Source organism: Medicago truncatula, chromosome 7, assembly GCF_003473485.1.
Source record: "Medicago truncatula cultivar Jemalong A17 chromosome 7, MtrunA17r5.0-ANR, whole genome shotgun sequence".
NCBI classification, from domain to species: Eukaryota; Viridiplantae; Streptophyta; class Magnoliopsida; order Fabales; family Fabaceae; genus Medicago; species Medicago truncatula.
In genome coordinates, this window is record NC_053048.1 from 7,330,228 (window position 1) to 7,349,024 (window position 18,797).

General features: G+C 30.0%; 1 protein-coding gene across 1 annotated transcript; it reads right to left on the minus strand.

The window, feature by feature from the left end:
• Positions 1-4,495: 4,495 nt before the first annotated feature.
• LOC11442907 (CRIB domain-containing protein RIC4) lies at positions 4,496-7,664 on the minus strand. The gene is made up of 3 exons (XM_003621634.4): positions 7,300-7,664; positions 7,062-7,202; positions 4,496-4,939 (listed from the first exon to the last, which is right to left on the minus strand). The coding sequence occupies exons 1-3, from the start codon at positions 7,421-7,423 to the stop codon at positions 4,692-4,694; spliced, it is 513 nt and encodes a 170-aa protein (XP_003621682.1). The 5' UTR covers positions 7,424-7,664; the 3' UTR covers positions 4,496-4,691.
• Between the last annotated feature and the right edge of the window lie 11,133 nt (positions 7,665-18,797).

Sequence of the window (18,797 nt, forward strand, 5' to 3'; positions counted from 1 at the left end):
ACGGTCAACTAATCATAGTCATTGAATTTGTAACTTATCTTTGGCTCTTCACCTATAAATTGAGTTTTTCCCCCTCACTTCTACTAACCCCAAAAGTTCTCTTGAGTTGTCAAAGAACTTTTCTCTCTTCTCCCTCCTTTAGCTTGTGTTGATGAGCTATTCTTTTTCTCCCCCTATTTTTCTGTCCCTTCGAATTTAAAGAGTGTTCTTAAGGTCATAGTCCCTTCGGTTTAAATGTCTCTTCGGAATTAAGAATGGTCTTAAGAACATAGTCCCTTCGGTAAAATTCGTTCCTTCATAAATAAGAGTATTCTTAAGATCATAGTCCCTTTAAAGATAAAGTGTCCCTTCGAAAAATAGAAATGATCTTAATAATATAGTTCATCTTTTTATGTTTTATGCCCTTGGAGGAGTTAGAGGTTAGAGTGGTGGAGACACCATATAAGACTGGTCCTAGTACCATATAAGAGTGGTCTTAGCATCATATTGGAAGGTGTATTTTTAGAACAGATCCTATAGTGCAATAGGACTCTGATACAGTTGTTGCTGGGTTGTTTATCCTGGGGACGTTGTGGTTGATAGTCTGCTTGCACAATTTTGGACAGTGCCACAAAACATCTTAAAGAGAGCGATCTAGTCCGCGACTCAGCCTAGTAATCTCTTCGGTGACAGAAAAATATTTTTAACTAATTTTGACTCTTGTTCTAACAGTAAATAAAAAAAATATCAAATATAAAATTCACTTTAGGCTCCGCTTACTAATGAAAATCAATGTGTCTGCTCTGAAAGAAGTATATCATCTAACTCATGTAAGCTAAGGATAAATATTTTAAATATATAATAACAAATTTTGAGTTTGTTAAAATAGGACCTTGGGAGTTAGAATGGTAAGTTTTTACTAAATGTGGAAAAGAAAGAAGAGAAGAGCAAAGGAAGAGAAACCGTAGTGCAACAAGGTTAGGCCAAAAACCAGAATTTTCGAACGAATCAAGATAAGGGGGAAATCTTTTCATTCTAGGGTATTATAATCTTAATTGTGGGGTTGTGTAGTAGATTGATGATGAGTGTTGTTATATGATCATGATGATGATTCTACCGTGATTAGAAATAGAGTTGTGAATCATGAAATTTAACAGTGAAAAGTGTGAATAATTGTATAGGTTAAGAAGAAATTAGAGCATGAATGATAGAATAAGTTTAGGAAGATGATCAGGGTAGGTTTGCTGAGGTTTAAGTCGAAAACGGAGTCGGAGAAAGTCCCTTAAAGCGAAATCGCAGAAAAACTTTGATTTCTTGTACCTATCAGGCATGACTCGTGCGTGTAGTTCGACCCTAGACCCCAGTTTTGTGAGCACGACTGTGCTCCCTTCCCAAACTTAGAAAAACTTAATTTTATGTTTCTAAAAGGTTCCTAAGATGTATAATAGGGTCCCAAACCAATAAACTTAAATAAGGGGAGTCTAGTTAAGTGTCCTATGTAGTTCCTTAAAATCCATGATGAAATTGATACATGAAAAGGTTTAAGAGTATTGGAGACGAATTAAGGTGAGATGTGGAGAGTAGAACAAGATAAGGGATGATGAGAATGAAGATCTCTATGTATAATGATGTTGATAAATGATGTTGTCTGTTATATATTGATGATATATGCTTTATAATGATGAATGCAAATGACGATGTTTAATGTTTTTTTATGATGAAAAAGTGAAGATGTTTAATCTATATTGATGGTGAGAATGACGATGTATATTCATGATGACAATGTGAATGACGACGAAATATTTTGGGTGTCTTGATGATGTGCATAATAGGAAGAGTTTGCATTGATGATTATGAATTGTTGGTGATGTTATGATATTTAATACTTGATGAGTTTGTCCTCATGCATGCATATAGAGTCGTGTCTATATTTGTATTTGATGTTTTTACGGCCATGGACTATTATTACCCTTATTTTAATTTTGTGCGTGATTTTTTCTAATGATATATTATGGCTGAATTTCTCACCCCTTTCTCGTTGTTGTGTTATTATGGTGACTGTACTCATGGTGTACAGACACTCAGGTTGAGGAAGATTAGTTGCAGGACAATTGAAAAAAGTGGCGATGGAAGTGCATTTCATCTTCTCTCTTTTATTTAGTAGTTGAATAAGTATGTAGACGCTATGAACTCTGATTCTTGTAACACCAGGGTTGGGGTTAACGTTGAATTTATTTGTCTTTGAGTTTGAATTGTGGAACTATTGTTATTTTCTTTTATGATGTTGAATGACAAGAATAATTTTTGTTAATGAGATTAGTGATGTTTTCCACTGCTGAAAATATTTATTATAAAGGAAAATTTATATTATTATGTGAAATAATGACGAGTTTTATAACATCCTATTTATTAAATATATTCTCATTATTTAATAATTATTGCCGGAAAATAGGGTGTTACAAACTACATATCACTTAAGCATTGCAAGGCATTGTGTAAACCCAACACTTCACCCACATCAACCGAATAGATACCGTGGAAACTTGCAGGTTTTGCCAATACAAAAACACCCTCCGCATCTCGAACATAAATGCCCATACATGTCCTGTTTAATCGGATGTACATTTTTTATCAAACATACATCTGATAGATAATTATCGAATGTGTATTTAGTGGGGCCTAAAGAGAAACGATCAAAAAAAATGGGCTAACTCCGGCTAGTCCATGACCCACATGGATCAGGTTAGGCTCTAGAATACATGGTCCAATTACAAATGTGTTGGGTTGGACTGACCTATTTATGTTTGACTGTAATTATGGCTTCCCACCTATTTTGTTTACCCGCCATCCCTATAAATAGAAGAACATTTCCTCAAACCCTCTTTTCCTCTTCTCCTCTTCCTTCTACAATGCAGTTATTTTACGAATTTGAAAGCTTAAAATGAAAAATTCTGGAAAAAGAACATTTTGGATTATAAAATGCGGATAAATCTGGAAAATACTAACAATGTTGTTTGGAACAAATAATCCGAACAAGGGTATTTTCGAAAAAAAAATAGGACGCGCTAGAAATCCATAGAGTGGAAAAAGTAATACTCTTTATGTTTTCCAACCTCTCGAACTAGGCATGACCAACACATTTGATAACTTTTTCCCTGATCTCTTGGTCATTATGATCTTTATGGTTATTCTCCGACTCATTAAACCACCTGACAACTTCTTGAAAACACTTAGAGTATGTTCATATTTGGTAATTGAAAATTCTAGAAAATTAGAATTTTAGACGATTAAATTGTTTCAAATGAATTTTGTTCATTTTTTTATTTCTTTTGTATAATAAAATTCTTCCAACAGTTAGCCCAAGTGATAAAAGAGATCAAACAATGATCAAACAGAAGAAGCAACCAAAGAGTGAAATCAAACCAAACTAAATCAAAGAACCCAACATATGAACCAATAGAGAATAACAATCGAAGCAGTAACAACCAACAAGAAAAAGATAATTAAAGCGAGGAACCAACAACAAAAAATGATCAATCAAAAAAGAAACGATCAAAGGGAAACACAAACATACCAACAAAAGATCGCTCAAAGGATGAAGGTGGCCAATCACATTTATACACTCAACATGGAATTTGAACCGGGTTAAGGATTACAATGTGAGAGTTAGACTCTGGCTCACGCTAAACGCAAAGGTGGATATTGAAAGTTGTATGTAGTTTATTTGGAGTCTTAAATTACTCAAATTCTCGTACTATTGAGTGTATAAATATGATGGACAAGTTCACCATTCATACTACTGAGTGTATAAATGTGATGAAGCAATTCACCATTTGAGTTAGCTCTTGTGATTGAGATTCAACCTTATTTGAGAGTTCCATCGACTAATAACCTTATTCTCTTATCTTCTCTCTCTACAATCGTCCTACTCCTTCCCATCCGACAATCTTTCTCTGCAAGAAAACTATACATTTTCTCTTCCTTCATTTTCAAATTCTTGATCTTACTATTCCATCTTTACCATTTCGTTGATTACTCAAGTTGATAAGCAAACCATACAAATTACACAAGCTTTAAACCTTCAATTTCTGCAACCCTTTGAGTTATTCTCTAGGTTTTTATTTTCCTCAAAACAAAAATATGGGACGTTTCCTTAGGAGATAGATATTTTTTTATGGGACGTTTCCTTAGAAGTTACATATTTTTTTATCCATGAATTTGTGTACTTGTTTTGCTTTATTTGTAGAGAGAAAGTTGGGTCTAAGAAAGTTAACCCCTCCACCTTAGAAGATTGTTTTGCATTTTTTAAATTTGTCGGATTGCTCATGGTCTTTCTATTGTTCACTATGTTTGATATATTGGTCTATGAATGCCAAGTTTAGTACTTGTCCATGTTAACATCCACCTTAGCACATTGTTATGGAGTCAATCCCATTAGGTTTCTTTAAAAAAAAAATTTGAAAAAAAATTTACACTGTAAGAACTCGATGTAAAATTTAAAATTGAATACTTCACATTAAAAAAACCAATGAAGATGTAATCTCAAGAACGGATCAAAACAAGAGTCCAAAGAAGTTACAAATATCATGAATTTTAATTTTATGGACAATGTAAACTCCTATAAAAACATCATTATCAACCATCATTATCATCATTAATCTACAATTAGAAGAGAATTTAGTGTGCCAACAATAATGAGTCCACAAGTATTTTTAATCACATTTTGGGGAAGAGTTATCAATGAGTGGTTGTTGGTGAGCTTGGGTAGCCATTGCCAATTCAAATTGCTTTAACGTAATTGGAGATAAAGAAAGTAATTCAGGTGCCTTCAAATTGTCCCATTCTTTAACATTATTTGTGGTTGTTGACCCATCAAGTCCAATATGTGTTACATGCTTTACATCCGTTGGATACCCTATTTCCATATCTTGTTCCATCTCCTCAATATGCTTTTTGTAAACTAAATAAATCGAAGTCAACAAAATATTACAAACATGCATCTATAATAATGATATAATATAAGCAATGTAAAAAAAAGAAAGATACAAACATCTAATTATATTTCACCATAATACAAATATATGAATAAGTGGGATTGAAATAAATAGGAAAATCATCCAGGCACGTGCATTATTTTTTCCTTATAAAAAATGTAATTAAATTAAACTATAGTTTCACTCTGTAGCTCAAAAGCTTCATGTTAATAAATAAACTAACTTTTAAAAGCATTTTTATTTTTAATTTAAATATTAATAATTAAATTCTTCTAATAAAATATTCTTATGTTATAAATGTTTATACAAAATCATTTTAATGTTTTAGCTCGGGTGACCATAAATGCATAAACTTAGCTAACTCTAACATTTTTATTGTTGTTTTAGTCTTTCTTTTGAAATAAAATATCCTGACTTCTAACAAATTATGCCTTCTCCTATTAAAAAAAAACAAATTATGCCCTTGATTTGTAAAAATTAAATAAATTATCCCTTCTTAAAAAAAATGTAACAAAATAATTGTATACCACCGACAGTTATGAATGTAACTTTTGGATGCGCGAGAACAATTTTAGAAGTTTAAAGAATAGTTTTCGCTTTATTATGACTCATCTCCTACTAAAATAAGGGCCAATTAAAGTAGTTCATTGGACTCGAACTATTTCAGCTCTATTTATATCAGATAAATTGTAGCGTATAAGTGCGAGAAAATTCCTCTTCTCACTTCTCGAATTTCTCCAAAACATATCCCAACGATAATTATTTTTGAAAAGAATACTCCATCGATAATTAATCGCCGTTCAGCTATCCAACGATAGTTAAATGTTGTTAGACACTTTTTAAAGTGATTCAATTATTTTTTAAATCTTAAAAGTGTCCAACAACACTTATATTCAGCAGGAAAGTCGAACGACATTTTAAAAAAATACAATTTAAAAAGTGAGATGAATAATATTCGAAGTTTGAATGGTAAAACTATAGTTATTTGGTAAAATATTTGCTCTCACGAGCTTCTAATATCTTTCATTAGCTTATAACAATTTGTTTGAGACACTCCAAGTTGTGTTTGAGCTTAAACAACATATTGTTTTCTCATTTTTATCCTTATTATTTTAATTAAATAAATTTAAATATTAATTTTACAAAATATTTTAAATTCAATATTTCAACTTATCCCTTATTAACTATCTAGCTACTCATTTTATATGCAGGGGTCATGGTTCAAACCCCAACACTTCACTTATCCATAATTGTGTGAGCTCTAACACAACTTGAAGTGTCTAGCCACTCTAGATGTTACTTGACAAAAAAAAAAAAAAAACTATCTGGCTACTCTATATGTTATGTGTTATACATTGTATATGTTATATCGCAGGCAGCAGTATGCGAGAGGGGTTAGAATCTACTCTCGAGTTGGCATAACGCGCAGACATGCCGCACTAAAGCGACAACACAGGGAGCTATAAGGGTAACATCGATGCAGCTTTCTCCAGGTCAAGTAGTAGAGTGGGGATTGAAATGTGTATTAGAGGCGTTTAAGGAAGTTTTGTTTTAGCAAAAGCATAATGAATTTTGTCCATCCTAAAAGTTGATGAATGAGAGGATTTAGGCCTACTGTTTGTTTGTTATCAGATGGTTGAAGGATTTGCATATTAGTAATGTGATTTTTGAGTTAGACTAGTTTTCATAGTAATAGTAGAGATGAATCTGAACTTGGAGCTATTATAAGAGAATGAATTCTCATCCTTTTTCATACACTTTGAGTTTATTAGAAAACAAACAAATGAGGGTGTTCATGGCCTTGCTATGGTGGCTACATCTCTACCTAGTTTCCGTTTGTTCATTTATATGCCCGATTGTATCCAAACTATTATTGCTAATCAAATGAGATAGTTATTTATCGTAAAAAAAAATACTTTTTGTTAAATTTTACACATATCTATGCATTTAAATTTTAAACTATGATGTATATGCTACTTAATTTGATTATCTGTCGGGTATTCAATGAAATCAAAATTCCATGTACAAACAAAAACAAATTAATCATAATTTCCAACAATAAAATAAAGTAGAAGTTGTTAAACTCACAAAATAATTGAGATAAACTCTTGATACCCCTGATCAATCTCTGTATGCCTGCAGCTACATTAGGCTTTGGTAGAACAAAAAATCCAGAAGACCTTTTTTTCTTGATTTTGGTTGTGATGATGACTTGTCCTTCTTGTCTTCCTTGCAAACAAATATTTCAAATTACGAACTCCAATAACTAAAGAAAGAAAAATGAATGAATATAGAAACATTGAAATAGCTTTAGAGGAGAAACTACTTGAATCAATTGAGTCTTTTGAATCTATTTTTTGCCCTTTTTGTTCACCTAATTCCACACTTGAATTAGAAGCACACCTGAAAGAAAAAGGAAGAACTACTAATCTCTCCATATGATTTCTCATTTCTTCTAAACCCAATATTTTTTTTTTTTTTTTTTGTATATATGTATCAACTATGAATAGGGAACCTACAATTGGGGATTATATTTAGGTTCATATTTGTCTTTGTGATCAAGCTAGAATGATTAATGTGGGGAATTAATAAACTATTTTAAATCCAAGGTTGGTAAGTGAGATATAAAGTGTAGAGTACTATAATGGAGTGGGTATATTATTAATGTTAGAGTAGTTAGTTGGTTAAACTGTTCAACTCAACTTGCTTTAGAGTTTTTTTGTACTAAAAGAAATTTGTTTTTAAGATTGCTAAGCCAATTAGAAGGATTAATTATAATTGAGTTCTATCTAAAATCAAGATTTGTTTCTCTACTAGCTCTCAAGCAATAATTACCCTATTTTAAAGGGGGGGACCCTTCTTACTTGTGTACTAAGCATTCTTTTTGGAGAATTTTCACATCTCTACATCATAAAGTTTTTGTTTTTATCATTTTATAAGTTGTGTTTTGACTTCATTAGGTAACTTAATTTGTGCCAATGATTGAGTGTTACTTGAATATAATCAACATCATAGAGTGAATCACAAGGGAATTCCACAAATGACAATCAAGCACGTGACCAAAGTATTTGTTCTTCTCCCTTCCTTTATTGTTTGGTATAGTTTCTATTTATTTATTTAAAATTTAACCTTTAAGTTGGTAGAAGAAGATGATTTCATGGGTGAAAGGAAATTCAGTTTAGGTAATGAGTTTTGACTCTACTGATTCCTTTACTAGTAAAAATTTAGGTTAAAAGGTAGAAACTCGTGCAAAGTTACTGAAAGCTATTTAGTGCGAACAAATTATCTAACTATGGATATGTTGATGCTATTTGGATTCTCTCATGTTTGAATCAAACACAAAATGATATATTTTTTTTTTTTTTTTACACATTATATATAGAGTTGTATAATATTTTTTTAGAACACTCCCTTGATGTGTATATGAGTTCTAAAATATTGACAGACATACATAAAGCGACATAATTATTAAGGAATCTTAAAATTCAAAAGTTTCATTGATGTGTATATTCAAAGCTAAGTTAAACTACTTTGGATAAAAAGAAGTTATAATGGGAAAGCCTACCCTAAGGAACTACATGTGGCGAAAACATGGTCTAAATGAGACTGGCATACGATTGTATTAGTGAAATGAGTTTTTTTTTATTTGAATGAAAGTGAAATGAATGAGTCTATTCACATATACTCCTATGATTTTTCTTTGCAACTTCGGTATCTAAATCACATCATCAAATTAATTTGAAGATGTGTTTTAAGTGGTTAGAATGATAATGGATCTTCTCACATGTTAGAGAATAAGTGTCATTTCTTATCATTCATATTTATTCTATCTAAATTTTTCATGTTTAACTCTCTTTATGAATTTGAGACATCACACCTTACTTTCTCATGTGTAATTTACAATTGAGAGAGTCTATTTCCGGTCAAAAATGCCATCAATTTTCAATATAAATAACACATGTAAAAATAGATAAGAATAAATTTAAATATTAAAAAGATTTATATTTTTTTTTATCCTCAATTTTTAAATATTAAAAAATATTCTCAAATCTGTAACACATCGTAAAAAAAAAATTGGAATAAAATTTTTGAAAAAAAATCTGAATTTTCCTAAATTTTTAAATAAATTTGTATCCAGATTTTTAAAAATAAAAATATTTTCCAGATTTTTTTTTTGTTGAGAAATTTAAAACACTTCTTTTTCGAAAAATATATATTTCCAAATTTTCGAAATTAATTTGAAATATATTTTTTTCGTAAATTATAAATTTTGGAAAATATTTTTCGTAAAAAAAAAATCCTGAATTTTTTTTTAACTTTTACAAATTTTTTAATTTTTTTTTTTTTTAATTATCATCATGCCACATAATCAGATATCCATAGTCAGTATGTCACGTCAGCAATTCTGCACAGTCACATAGGTCATGGATTAAAATCAAAGAATCTTATTTTATAGGGTTGGAATTTAAATAATTGTTCACGGGGAACCACATTATAAAATTTGTCTAATTTTAAATGAAACCCTTCATTCCATTTCTGAAATTTAAGTTTGTAAATAACAATGTATGAATTAAAAAATATTTTCTTTAATCTCAAGAGAGTTCCAATTAAGAAACTGTTCTTTAGTCTTATTGTTTAAACCCATCATTAACATTTATTTATTTAATCAAAATATATAAAAAATAAAAATAAAAAAAACGAAACAAAAACTGCAAAATACAAAAAATTCAAAATAAAAAAGAGGCATGTATATTGTATTCTTTCCTTATCTATTTTGCTATCCAAGCAAAGACCCGTGTTTGATAGTTTTCTTCATTTTCTATTTGTGTCCAAACAATACACACATCTACCTCTCACACATATCTCATCATGTAACTGAAAAAACAGAGAAAACACATACCATAACACCTCTCAATCATGTACGTTCATTTGATGTTTTCTTTACATGAACCATACATGTCTACCCACAATATAAACGATGGGGTGAAGTTGAAGTTGGGTTAGGGAGATCACATAGAGGAAAACCTTATTTTTACTTACACCATTGCCCCCTATTACAATCCCTCATTATTGTCTTTTTTTTTGTTCGTACATCAATTTTGCCATTATTATCACCTTCTTTCTTTTTCACCTTAAATTAAATGATCATTTAGTAGTTGACACTCTCTTTCTAGTATTCAAATATATTTCGATAAAAAAATATAGCCTAAAATTTTGGTGGATATTGGTCTGGGTGAAAATAGGTCAGATCGACTGATATGGATTGAGTTTACTTCAGACCAGACCAAACTAGGATTTTTTAAATAGACCAAGTTAACACTTTTTAAAAACTCTATGTAGATAAAAAAGTTAAAATTCAGGCCCTAAAGAAAACCTTTTAGGTCTTCCAAGTCGGCTTACTTGAATAATTTTCCTATATAGTTATTTTTTAGGCTTAATTGCACTTTTCCCCCTATCTATTGTTAATTGTGCGATTTTGCACCCTTTTTTTTTTTTTTAGCGATTTTGCACTCTATCTTTTGCCAATTGTGTTTTGTTCAAAATCATCATTAAAAGAGAGGAAAAATGGCTAAAGATAGGGTGCAAAATCGCTCAAAAAGAAGAAGAATGGGTGCAAAATCGCACAATTAGCAAAAAGATAGGGGGTAAAAGCGCAATTGAACACAAAGATGGGGTGCAAAATCAGAAAGGAGGCAAAAAGATGGGTGCAAAATCGCACAATTAGCAAAAAATAGGGGGGAAAGTGCAATTAAACATATTTTTTTTATTATATTAGACCTTATATTTCTTTGTTAAACATTTTAATCTTTTGTTTTAAGAAAAAAAACATTTTCATAAGCATATTAAATGACATTAATTTTTGACATTTTTAAATATACTATTATAATCATTATTATAAAATATAATATAAATAGGTTGTCATATAAAGTTATACTTTCTAAATATCATGTAAAATTTTAAAATAGAACTTAATCACATTGATTTATTAGTGCGTTAGTTTATTAAAATAGACTGTCTTTTTGTTAGTAGCTTATAAAAAAGATCATGCTCAGGCATGCAAATAAACCTATGACCGATAAAAAGCTAGACTTATGTTTTGAATTTTTTTATCAGACGGTTAATACCTTAAAAAACTTAATTTGGACTGTGGTTATTGATATGATGTAGAAGATATGTTTAATATGCTTGTTTAAAAAAATTTATATTTCAGTTCAATTCAAATAAAAGTAAATGCATTATTTCGTTTTTTTTTTCCTATAATTATGGCTGATATTCTTGAATTAACGCTAAAATCAGATCTGCAACTAACTTGTTTATAACCAACACCCCAAACTAGCGATAACCCATTCAATATAACTAAGAGCTCCGCTTCCAATCTGTCGGTAAACTAAATCATATAAACCATGCATTATGTGATCACTATTTACACCTCTAAATTCCTCCAACTTTGATTTCCATTAGAACTTCCGACAAGATTTAAAGCTAATTCAAGATCAAGGACAAACAATCAACTGCACTACTGAAAAAATAACAAACTATGTCAACAAAATTGTTGCTTGAATGACATTTACAAAGAGAATTTAAAAACATCTCATGTAATTTAGACTTACAAATATTTTACATAAGATCATTCCATGTTTTGTTTTATATGCGTTCTTACGTTATTCTCTCATACCACAATTATACATAATAAGACGATCATTCCTAATTCATATATAATTTTTTTTTGAAGAAATCAAAATGGAATTATATTACCACAACCATCAGCGGTTCCCAAGCACAAGGTGTGCCTAGGAGACCACTAAAAATTATAAGATGTCAGAAAAAAAACTAAAACAAAAAAAACACAAGTTAGCCAATGCCCAGACATTCTAACGGGCTTGACCACCACCTCTGCGTACCGTAAACAAACACAGCCTTTTTAGCTTTCGGCCACCCTAAAGACAACAATTTGATCTTATCTAACAAGCGTGGAATAGAAGTAACATTATTATTGAACAAACGGTTATTTCGTTCATTCCATATAACCCAAGAACACAAAAGCCAAATAAGCCACATGAAAACTTTTAGCTTTTCCAACACCTGTCAAAAGAGTAAACTGCACCAAGTGATCTGCAATAATATTAGAGTCCACCCCAAGACAACCAATCCAGTCACGCACCAGATGCCACAAAGATGCAAACGTAGAACATGATAAAAATAAATGATCGGCCGTCTCCAGGTGACCACACCCTAAAACGCAAAAGATATCATCCGCAGGAATAACACAACGAATAGCCAGATTAGCTTTCGTAGATAGTCGATCCCGAACAAACCTACAAGCAAAAACTAAGACCTTCACAGGAACTTTGTTATGCCAAACCATCTCAAAAGATATCCCCGATATATATAATGTTATAATGTGCACGTTATTCTCTCATCATATGACAAAAATTGATTCTTTTCAAAAACAAAAAATTGATATAAAAACCAGTTGTTGTCGGTGTGGTAATACCATATGGATAGAGTTTTAAGATTGCGACAAAAATACATAAAGCGATAAAATTCAAAAGTTTCATTGACGTGTACATTCAAATCTAAGTTTCGTTGAAAAGGTATTATTGCTCATTCACTTTTCGACTAGTTGAGCAAAACTACTAACAATTACTACATCCTAACGAGTAACATAAATAAACAAAATATTCAACGATCTATATAAAACAACCTTATGCCTCAAAATATCAGTTTACAAAGGAACACCAGTTCTACATTACATGACGTTATAATTGAATTATATTATACTACCTCCATCCCTAAATATATGAGTTTTTTTACCGGGAGATTCAGAAAGTTGGTTGTAGTATTAAATTTGTATATAATTACTATTGTTTTTACAATTTTATCCTTAAGAGAGAGAGTTAATTTATATCTTCAATTGTTGATTGAAGAAAAAGATGCAAAATAAATAAGAATATGTTAGTAAAAAAATAATTAATGTATTTGAAAATACCAAAAACATCTCTTATGATTAGGGACTGGTACATCATTAATAAACTAATGCATGATATAATGATGACAACGATGATAATGCCGACGGTGATGATCGATAGAAACAGCCAAAAAATACACGATGATGCAAATTACAAAAAACAACACATATATCATAATCATATAAATAATGGCCATATTAGTAAACAATGTGTCCTTACTTATAACAATCCATCTCAAGTAGCAATTAGATAATGGCTTTCACTAACAAAATCAAGCGAAGGACAACAATCTTGCAACAGTTGCAAACTATGAAAGCATGGAAAATAAAAGGCTAAAATATGATTTTGGTCCTTATAAATATGTCTCGTTTTGATTTTAGTCCTTGTAAATTTTTTTTTATTGTTTTTGGTCCCTGCAAAATATTTTGTTTTTGAAAATAGTTCCCGTAAAACCAAAACGAGGTATATTTGCAGGAACCAAAACCATATTTTAGCCAAAATAAAAAGATTAAGAACTAAGCTAGATGTCACGCAAAAAATGTTGCAAAAGGCCCTATGTGTAGTAGTGTTATTAAGAAAACTTAAAATCCAAAATTTTCATTCATTCACTAGTTACAAACCCGTGCTTCGCACGGGTTCAATAACGTTTTTGATAATAAAAAAAAAATCGAAAGAAGATATGTTAAAACGACGGAACATTATAATTCATCATAAAATATGTATGGGTTGGTTCCAAAACATTATAAAGATCTGCTGTAGAAAAAGGGCATGTTCTATTTTGTTCAAAAGATTAGGAAAACAACATTATAATTAACATGATACTAATTTGAACCAATGAAGGAACCAATAATGTGCAGATTAACGTTACATAATAGTTAGGTTTATAAAAGAGACTCCAAGTGTCAAAGACTAACTAAAAAGAGATTTTTGCCAATATTTACATCAGACAAAATGAAAAGAACAAATGACATCCCAAAGTCAAAATAGTTTACGATTACAGTCCAAAGCGATACGTCAAAATAGTAGAAGTTCAAATAGTTCAGCAGCAAATATCTACTTTAGAACAACTCGAACGTGCAAGTTCTTCGGTGACTTTTCGAGACCAAATATGAGCTTACCACCTTCTATCATCACACGTTCTCTGCAGTCATTGATCCATAGCCCACCCAAGTATTTTTCATAGCTTGCTCTTTCGGCAGTAATGAGGCAACACTTATACTTTCTCTGTATGCGAATATAGTTACATATAATTTATAAAATAAAGGTAGCTTAACTGATTTAAGCTAAAGAAAATGTATCATGACTTCTAATTTATCTTCCTATTATCTTCCTATAAAGTCTAGATAAATACATGTATGTGCATTATATGAACCCCGTTGACCAATTAACATTGTTGAAACAAATGGAAATTAAGCATCACTCCCGCATGTGCATCTATAGCTAGCACCATTTGACATTGATGTCTTCGAACATTTGGTGCAACTCTTATAATACCATCCAAACTGGTTAGGATTGAATTTAGTTGTTTTCCAAATAGTGATGAAGTATGTATCCTAATCCAAATTATGCACATGAAATAAAGAATAATGCAATATGTATTTTTAACTTGTGCATCAAAAAACTCAAAGCATGTTCGTGCATAAAAAAAGCAGACCATGACTAAGTTTATAAATTCAGTAATTGGCCTAACCTGAGGCAGATTGAAAAAATCGTTGTACAAAGTACGTTGAGAAGAAGCCGAACTCTAACTTAAGTTATGACTGATACTTTGACTCTGAGCTTGAGAAGTGTTAAGGTCACGACAACAATTCAAGAAACATGGTCAAAAAACAATCAAATCAGATTGTGAAATGATAAGTTACTCTAATACTATATTTTGAAATCATAATGCAAACTTACTAAGTCTTAAACTTCTCAACAACCGGATAATGTAGGTTGATGAGCAGCCTCGAACCTGACCAATTGTTACATATATTTGGGTTGCCAATGACTACAAAATGGAAGAACTCAAGGTAAATAGATGGTAAATGATCAAGCTACGGAGTATTTTTCCCATAGTGTTACATCAACTATATTCTCACTGCATAAGGAAAGACATCTTTCAGGTCATTATCAAACTTATACAAAATTCTATCATCTGATGTTGACAAATTAGAAAATAATACCTTTTATCTTTCAACACAATGTTCGTACACGGTTTCTTTCTAATCACAATTGGTGTTGTCTTGACAATCTCATGAAGAATCCCGATGATTTCTTAAAAAAAAATATTACATCTATAATAATATTATAATCGGAGAAAACAAAGAAATAAATTAAAGCACATAACTATATCATATAAAATGTCAGATTTGAATTTTCCATCTTGAATTTCCTTAAATGACTTAAAACGAAATTCATGAGTAAGAACGTTAGTTAACTTGTCATACTTCTGCACCTTTGTATCAGAACCAAAAACAACCCTAAAGAGATTAAATACAATGTCATTATCAAACACATGACAATTATACAAAGTATAAGTCTTGTTTTCCTCGATCAAAGCCTTTCAATGCTCCAATTCTCTATACCGAGTTATTACATGAACTCGATCACCCTAAATTCGAGAAAGAAACCAAAAAATGTAAATAAATCAAAATGTACACTAATAAGTAACATTGATAAATCATAAAGGAAATTACAACAAATCTTAACCAACTCATCTAATCTTTGCATCACAAATAATGAGCTTCATATGTTGATTCTCATTACTACCATTTACAATCCAAGAATCTAGCACTCCAAATCCTATTTTCCAAATGTCCAAATCATTTTTTAGATCCTTAATGTAGTCATAATCCCTTGACATCGAAAGTCCTATATAAAGATACAATAATACATCATTTAATTTTATTCCCTTTGTTCATTCTGATATCGAAAGAAGCTAACATATTCCTATGTGATCAATTTTTGTATCATCAAATCAACCTGATCTTAAATGCACAAATTTCTGAATCATCAACTTTTTGGACGTCAATGATATGACCAAAACAAATTTGACCAATCAACTTTTGTACGGCTCAATCATATAGGAAAGAATAAACCAAATATGAAAATTGTTATGGCTTTATGATTACTCACAAAAACTAAAATAACCCACATACATCAATTTTTTTTCAACGACAGTACCAGAAGTTAAAATAACAATTGTGTCAAAACCTTATCATGAGCTAAAATTCAATCATCATGATTTATCAATGTTACTTATTAGTGTACATTTTGGTGTCTTTCAAAAAGATAAGAATTTATATTATATGATATTATATTTGTTACATTGTTGGTGCCATGGAAACATATATGTTTAGTTTTTTCGAATAAGAAAAAGATATGCATAGTTTGTTACAATATAAGGGTGCAAAATATATATATAAGTATAATTTTTCTAGGCATCTAGACCTTTTTTGAAGATAAGAATAAAAATAATCATACGCATTATGCAACGTCAAAAAAAATTATACGCAGTAGCGTAACAAAAAAACAGACACATATAAAGTATTACTCTAAGCGCTAATATGTGTGTTCGTATATATTTGCGAGGTTGAAGAAAGAAAATAAAAATATTTGGTATCATTAAATGACAGCGTGAATAAAAATATTTGTGAGGTTGTGATGATTAAACGATATTGAATTTAAATTTATAAGTGATAAAAAGATAATAGAATTCCTTTGAAAAAAAGGTAATAAAATTAAATGGGACCTCCTTAAAAATAATTAAATGGAACGATTCCAAAAAAATTTAAATGGAAGAAAAAAACATATTGAAATATAATATTAAAAAATAAAAGAAAAGGTTCCCAGTGTGAGTTGAAAAGATGTGCTTTTGAAATAAATTGTCGAGAAGTAGTTTTTTAAAGTAACATTCAACAACTTTTGGCCAAAGCTCATTCCATTCAATTTTATGCATTAAAAAAAAATTACTTTCTGTAGTAAGTACTTAATTGATATTGTGTTTGTGTTTGACCTAACTTCTCCTTAAAAATGTAGAAAAGTTGGAAAAAAGCCGGGTCAAACGATACCTTATTCTCCTACAACGGCGATGTAGAAACAACTGAATTTGGGACAAAAAATTGAAAAATAGTTAAAAACATAAAAATTGGAAATAAAATATTTGGTATCATTTAATGACAGCGTGAATAAAAATATTTGTGGAGTTGTGATGATTAAACAATATTGAAATTAAATATATAAGCGATAAAAAGATAATAAAATTAAATGGAACATCCTTAAAAAATTAAATGGAACGGTTCAAAATAAAGTTAAATGGAAGGAAAAAAACATATTGAAATATAATATTAAACAATAAAAGAAAAGGTTCCCAGCGTGAGTTAAAAAGAGGTGCTTGTGAAATAAATTGTCGAGAAGTAGTTTTTTTAAAGTAACATTCAACAACTTTTGGCCAAAGCTCATTCCATTCAATTTTATGCATTCAAAAAAATTACTTTTTTTTAGTAAGTAAACAGCGTGAGTTTAAAAGAGGTGCTTGTGAAATAAATTATCGAGAAGTAGTTTTTAAAGTAACATTCAACAATTTTTGGCCAAAGCTCATTCCATTCAATTTTATGCATTCAAAAAAATTACTTTTTTTAGTAAGTAATTAATTGATACTATGTTTGACCTAACTTCTCCTTAAAAATGTAGAAAAGTTGAAAAAAAAACCGGGCCAAGCGATACCTTAATCTTCTACAACGAAAATGTAGAAGCAACTGAATTTGGGATAAAAAATTGAAAAATAGTTAAAGTTATCAAAAATATAAAAATTATAAAATAATTAAAAAATTGTGAGGGGCAAAATGGGAAATGCACTCATATAATGGTGAGGTGGCAACAACACAATTCCACCAATTAGAAAATTACAAAAATACCCCTCCTAGGGGCAAAATGGGAAATTTATAGGGCATCAACTTTAATAGTAGTATATAGATATAGATACTTGTTAAAGTTTTAAGTAATTGTTTATAGGGGACCATATTATAAAATTTGTCTAATTTTAAATGAAACCTTTTATTCCATTTCTGAAATTGAAGTTTGTAAATAATAACTATAAAAAAAATTCTTTAATCTTAAGAAAATGCCATTTAAAAAACTATATATTTTTTTGTCAAGCAGCCTACTGATTTGAAATTCACCTTTTTAAAGTTAATAAATGATATGTATAAGATTCGAATCTCGACCCCTAAATATATTATGTAATATCCCTACCTATTGAGTTAAGCTCACGAAGACTATAAACTATTATATAATCTTATTGTAAAACCCATCATTAACACTTTTTTTTTTAATCAAAATATATAAAAAAAAAAAGAAACAAAAATTGCAAAATACAAAAAATTCAAAATAAAAAAGAGGCATGTGTATTGTATTCTCTCCTTCTCTGTTTTGCTATCCAAACAAGGATAGGGCACCAAATTCCTCCCCCACTTGTTCCTGTTGTTGCATAGTTTCTTCATATAGGTGGTAAAGTATAATGTTTTGTTATTGAATTCTGTATTAATTAGTAAAAGCACACAAGACCATTAGCTAAACCAAAAATATACAAATACAATATGATTACATCTGTTAAAAATATTGTTACTTCGAACTTCAATTATAGAGCACATGTATATTGATTAATGAATTATGAAATAAACAAAAACAAATGTTCATTCTCTAAAAAAAATAAAATTGTTCATTGTCACATATCTATTGTACCATATTCACAATTTATTTACAATTATCCCTAACTTATTTTTAACGACAAATGTTAATAATATTTACTCTTTCGTTAGAATTTAAACTCATGATCTCCAATTCCTTTAACCCTTAGTTCAAATCAAGATAC